Below are 6633 nucleotides of genomic sequence, written 5' to 3'. Positions count from 1 at the left end.
TCCACATATTACACTGCCAGCAGTCATGAGAATCTGATGTTTTCCCAGATGCATAATGCAGCTGATGACAGACAACCCTAGAGTTTGAAATTAAATATTTTAATATTTCTCATTGTAGTTGTACTTATCTTTATCTTTTTTTTATTTTTTTTTATACTCACGAGAGTGTGCGAATTGTCATCTTTTGAATTGATCTGTGATGATTGTATGATTCTGCATTATATGCTTCCGTACAACTAATAAACTATTCTGAATAAGCTGTCATAAACAGTTTTATAAGACTGGCAGGAATGTCATTTAACCACCAATAAGCTAATCTGAATAAGCTGCCCAAACAGCAAGCTGAATTATTCTGATAATTTGCAGATTATCAAATTATCAAAATAATCCGCTTATCAGCAGATTATAAATAATCAACAGCTGCGCTAATCAGACAGTCGCGACTACATCGTGCTGGTTTCGGTGACGAGAGGATGAAGCAAAAAGGAAGAGGATGGTCGCACAGAAGCTAGGCCGCGATCCTGTCTGCATAAACCGCCATAATCATTGCGTTTCCAACAAGGTCGGCAGAGCGGGTGAGGAGAAAGATGAGAGTTTCAGAGGTCTAGCCCGAGCATAGCGGAGGAGAAAGATGAGAGTTTAAAAGAACCGGATCAAATCATTGCCTTCCCAACTGTTTCTAAAATCGCTGAGAATTTCCTCCCCCGCTGACGGAGGCAAACGTTAAGAGGAGGCCAAGTTCCATTTCAGGAAAATGAGAAATTTACAATTCCTTCCTGGCAATATTAAATTTCGGGTTTCATATGTATAATTTTCGAGATTTGATATTTCATATCTAAAAATCTCAAAAAAAATAAAAAAAGAAAAATCTTTCCGCCATAAATTATTTTAATTCCAGAGCTCATCTGACCGACAACCTTTGTAATTACCAACGTACCAATCACTGAGCGTAAGTATCTTGTTTTTCTCGACTAAAGAAAGAGGAGCGGCCCACAGGTCGAGGAAACTTAAAACCTACTTCCACCATTAGTGACGAACGGCTGGCCCCAACAACCACGTGCTACATGCAAGAGCTATGGTTGACTAAAGAAGTTGCACCAATTCCAATAAAAAAAATAAAAAACTCAGATGTCAGCTGCGAGCATTACCCCCAACAATTTTCCGGCCAAGAGCCACCGCCCCTCACAAGAAGAGCGTTTATGTTCTTAACCGGAGCGGCTCCGGATATATCACAGTTCTTCATCTTTCATACAATTTCAATTTAATAGACAATCAAAACAGAGCAAGCAACAGATGAACATAAATTATGATTTTTAAGAAAGATCGATCTGCACACATCCTCAGCATCATCTCCCTCCCACCAAAACTTGAATAGAAAAGCAGATTTAAGAACAAAGCATATCTACGCTGAACGGCTTTTCCACCTATTGGCCACTTCATCAAGCGCCTTATAAGATGACCCTCCTTCTACCAAAGCCACCGCCACCTCCACCTTCAATTCCTTCACCCTATTCCTTAAACCCTTCCCCTCCTCCCCTTCCATCAACTCCTTCACCACCCTCGCAATCTCCTCCCTATGAATCAACTCATCCTCCCCTTTATTCGGCCTAATAGCAATTTTCACTCCCTCAACTAACATCACAGCATTCATTGACTGTTCAGCGAACAATGGCCAAGCAATCATGGGCACGCCGTGCGTCACGCTCTCCAGCGTCGAGTTCCATCCACAGTGCGATAAAAACCCACCCGTTGCAGGGTGCGCGAGAACCTCAATCTGCGGCGCCCATGATGGCACAACAAATCCAACGCCTTGCGTGCGTTCCAAAAACCCCTCGGGTAAGTAAAACAGAGGGTTTTCTTTCGTGTGCGCGGTGAAGTAAGTGGACGAAGAGTCCTCATCACAGGGGCTTCGCACCACAAGCAGGAATCTTTGCTTGGTGGCTTCAAGCCCCATCGCAAGCTCCCCAAGCTGCTTCCTTGTTAGAGTTCCCGCCGCTTCCAAAGGACACGAAAAGAACCGACCCCTGCGGCTGCTCGTCAAGCCAGTTTAAGCATGGGGAAGACCCGCCAGCCGAACTAGCCTTTATCATCGGCCCCACAGGGTAAACCGGCGGTCGCCCCTCCTCCTTCTCAGCAAGCAACTTCGCCGACTCGGCCTCAATCGCAGAGAAGCTATTGACTAAAATCCCTTGAGCCTGCCGATAAAGCGCGGCGTGGTGAAGCATCCATTTGTAGGCGTCGTTTGAACGATCTCTTAAAGGAGTGAGGATCTCTGGTCCTGGAATCGGAATGCAGCCTGGAAGTTTTATTGGTTCTTTGAGATCCTGATAAGGGCAGTTGACGGCGGCGTTGAGAGCAGGGAGCTCGAGCATGAGTGTGAGGAACTGGAGGTTGGTGGGGATGAACATGTAGTACAGGATACCCAGATCGCGGGCTATTTCGAAGCCATCTGTGGCGAAGAAGTCGGCAAGGAAGGCGACGAGATTGGTGGAACGTTGGAGTTCGACCAAGATGGAGCGGAGGGCGGGGAGTGAGCGGATGGAGACGATGGACATTCGGGTTTCTATTCTGGCGTCGGGAGGAAGGTCGTCGAGGGGAACGGAGGGGAGGGAGATGGAGGTGATGCTGGAGGGCAGGGTGTTGAGGAAGTTTTGAGTGGCTTTGTTGTCAGAGGCGGCGAAGGTGATGAAAGTTACACTGAAGTTATAGCGTTGGACGAGGAGTTTGGCCAGTTCTGCGAGGGGGAAGAGATGACCCATTCCGGGAGTTGGGAGGACGGCGAGATGAGGTCGGTGGGATCCGGTGGCTTCCATGGCTAGAAGCTGATGAGAAATTTGATAGCTTGGGCTCTTGGCTGGGAGTTCTGTTCAGAGCACACGGATAGCCTCCTGTGGGAAGCACAACAGGAAGGTGCTATTTATATCTGTAATTGGTGTCAATGGGGCGGAATGAAAATATCATAGAAGTCACACTAGTTTTACAAATTTTTTCACATTGGTTTGTCCATTTGTAATACCTACCACGCTTTCATGAACATATACATCATCTAAATTTGGCTAGCTTTGTAGTGTCCGTGCGAGGCTAAGGGGGTGTTTTGTTTGGACATATTTTCACGTCGGACTCACGCATTTGACGGCTGGAGGTTAAAATTGTGGCATAAATTTGCGTAATATCACGACCGCAACTGTAGTCTCACGCTAGGAGGTGGTGTGTTGTGCTGCCATAAGCCTGCACGCACTAGTACTGTGCAGTGCTCTCGTGCCCTGCTCCGCTTTCTAATAAGGTACCTATGCCGATAAAGGTATCCCCACGACCATGTAGCCCCTAGCCCGCACCCCCAACCATTAACTATACAATACTTTCAAAATTAAAATTCTCAAATTAAAACATTTTTCCCACAATAACTTCAACACAACCCTAAACCCTAAATTTTGTCGTTGACCTACAAGGTAGAGAGAGAGAAAAAAAAAAACAAACAAACAAAAAGTTTCTGTATAGAACCAAATGTCAAATTCTCTCGCAAATATTGCCCGTACAACACTTTATGCCAATTCTATAGCCTATTTTGCCTTGTGGACTAAACAAATCTGTAATTCAACATAAGGAAGTTACTTTAACTATAAAAGAAAAAAGTATTAATAGTAAAAGAAAGGTAAGATGTTTTGTAAACTCCTATGAGCTAAGAATTTTCACATTAGTCTTCCCTAGTTTCAAAAGGATCCAAGCCAGTTGTCAATTGGATTGAAACTAGGGCCGTCAAAAAAGCTCGTTATTCGCGAACAGCTCGTGTTCGGCTCATTCGTTAAGTAAATGAGCTGAACACGAACAAATTTTTAAAGCAAGAATTATAAACGAGCCTAACACGAATAAGTTTTTAAAAGCTCGAATTATAAACACGCCTAACACGAACAACTCTTTGTTCGTTCGTGTCGGCTCATTTTAGCTTGAAATAAAAAATAAATAATATATATATATATATATTTATATAGTAATATATCACATATATTATTTATATAATAATATATTATATATATTTATATCAAAGTTTAAATCGTAACACCTCTTGTGGTAATGTGATTATTGTCTTTCTTTGCATACATTTGGTCGAGGTTCGAATCCAACATTTTACACTACTTTTTTCAATTTAATTTTAACGATCCAATTTCGAGCCGAACACGAATACACTGTTCACGAGCCGATTTCGAACACGAGTAATTTCGAATGAGCCTAACGCGAGCCAAGTTTGAGCTCACTCAAGCTCAGCTCGTTTACAACCTTAATTGAAACTTCATCAGGTGGGTGGTGGTAAGTATAGATATTAGACACATTGTTTGTCGAAAATGTGTTCATGTTTGGTGGCAGGCTATGACATAAGCATTATCATTAATTCGTGTAGTCACAACAAATGATCCAAGTTTTTTGGGTCTTAATTTGGAATAATCTCTGGTGTGAAGCGTGCATTATGGAGACGCACCATAACGAGATCACCTAGTTTTAAATCCTTATGCCTTCTATGAAGATCCGCTTTCTATTTATACTTATCGTTTGATTCCAACAACTTGGAATATACATATTTTAAAAGTCTTGTAGCATTAGTGACCATTTCACTAGGAATGCTCTTGCACTTTGGTAGAACTGCGAGATCAAGAGTATGGTTTAGTGGCTTAGTATAAACTATGATAAAAGGGAACTTATCTGTGGATCAAATTTGCATTGAATTATAGGTAAGTTGGGCTTGACCAATGAATTCATCCCACTATTTTGGATGATCTTGAGCTAAGTAACACAACATTTTTTCTATAGTGTGGTTTACCACTCGGTTCGACCATCTGTTTGTGAGTATTATGCGAAGCTTAACTGAAGTTTGGTTTGTAACCACAATACACGTCAAAAGTGATTAATGAATTTTACATCTCTATTCGAAGTAATGCGGTGAGGTAGCCCATGAAGGCACACAATCTCATGGAAGAATATTCGAGCGATGTGAAGTACATCTGAAGTCTTCCTGCAAGCAATACAATGTGTCATTTTTGGAAATCTATCCACTACTAACATGAGTCAGTTCTTTGCATCTTTTATACTTTAATTCTAGCAATTTATTTATTTAAATTCCAGATTTTACGGTTTTAAGAGGTTGAAATTGTAATTTTAGGTTACTAAAGGATTAAAAAATATCGCAGGAAAACAGAAACTTAGGAAAAATCGAGTCGGCATAGCCACACCTAGATCTGACATGACCACACCATTTGTGCAGCGTAGTTGATATTGCTGCTACTCTATATATGCTTAAAAATACAAGTATTTAATATTATTGCTAAAAGATTTAATTCCTCAGCAACTGACACGCCTAAAAAATGCTTGATTTTTCATATACATTTTATGCTTAATTTTAATGACATTTCTCTTTAAAGGGAGGTATTTTGCATGTTTTTGATTTTCGGTACAAGAAATGGACTTTTGGAGAAAAAAAAATAAAAACGGTGCAATTTGGAGAAAAAACGAGCAAGAAATGAAATTTTCCCCTGTCAACTTTCGATAAGTCTTTCGATGCTTAATCTCTTTTACACTTCTTACATATTTTTGAATGAGATTACACTTTAAAGGAAGGTTGCTTTCATGCTTATTTTGTAGGGCTATCTGTTAGGAACATAACACAACTGAAATGAGGTGAAACAGAGCTAAAACGGAGCGAAACGGTGGAGCTGCGCAGTCTGCTCGCCGACGGAGCCCAAAACAGTGCTGACGGCGATATTTACCCGAGAAGACCGAAAATGACAGAAAAGCTCGCCGACAGCGCCCTCAAGCCCGCCGCCGGCACCCCGCCCTCGAGCCCGCCAACGGCGCTCGGGATGACTATGGACCGACTTTTGGCGGTTATGGGCCAAATTCAACATATTTGGACGCTTTTTGGCAACTCTTCAATCTTCATCCCTACGCTTTAAAAGAATGAATTTAGATTAGAAAAAGTAGGTTTTGTGTGAGAGGAATGTTAGGAAACGTGTGAAGAAAGTGTAGGGTTTTTAGAATAGGAGTAGAAATATAGATTTCTACCCTTTTGGAGAGATCGGAGAGGAGATTTTGAGAGAATTTGTAAGGAGTTGTTCTAGCATTGCATGGATCGGCGGGAGACATTGTGGGAGAGATATTCGTCTTTCTTTCAAAGGAAAAAAGCTAAGTATTGTGTTCTTCATTTGATTTTTGTAAACAATTATCTGGTGAATTTTCTTTGGTTAAATGAAGTTTCCATTGTGTTTTCTTCGTGCTTTGTGATTCTTGTTTGGAAATAATGGTACGAGAAGATCATATCGTTGTTTTCATTTTACTTTTCTTTTGTAATGAGTAGAATTCATGTTTAGGATTTTGTGATGCATGTTAGAAGTGGTTTTAATTATAAATGTGATGGTTTTTACTTGTACTTTATTTACATTACAATAAAGGCCTGTTGTACTATTAAAATTAGTTGTAGTTGCATTAATACACGAGAGGGCTGTGTAATTCTCAACAAAATAGAACCACATTCAGATTCCATGGATGGTTAAGTTCATGGGAGTTGAATGCAAATAAATAGAGAAATATACTTTGATGGGTGTAGAATTGGAGATTTTAGGGTGACAGACTAAAATCCCCAATTCG

At 40.9% G+C, this 6633-nt stretch overlaps 1 protein-coding gene across 1 annotated transcript; it reads right to left on the bottom strand.

Moving 5' to 3' along the window:
- Positions 1–1202: 1202 nt before the first annotated feature.
- Positions 1203–2931, bottom strand: LOC110038388 (hydroquinone glucosyltransferase-like). Its single transcript, XM_020743210.1, is given in 2 exon segments — positions 1203–1993; positions 1995–2931. Coding segments are annotated over 2 exon segments (1410 nt in total). The 5' UTR covers positions 2814–2931; the 3' UTR covers positions 1203–1402.
- Between the last annotated feature and the right edge of the window lie 3702 nt (positions 2932–6633).

This window comes from Phalaenopsis equestris, unplaced genomic scaffold (genome assembly GCF_001263595.1).
Source record: "Phalaenopsis equestris unplaced genomic scaffold, ASM126359v1 Scaffold232758, whole genome shotgun sequence".
NCBI lineage: Eukaryota > Viridiplantae > Streptophyta > Magnoliopsida > Asparagales > Orchidaceae > Phalaenopsis > Phalaenopsis equestris.
The sequence above is the reverse complement of the archived record's forward strand: the minus strand, read 5'-3'. Positions and strand labels throughout refer to the sequence as shown.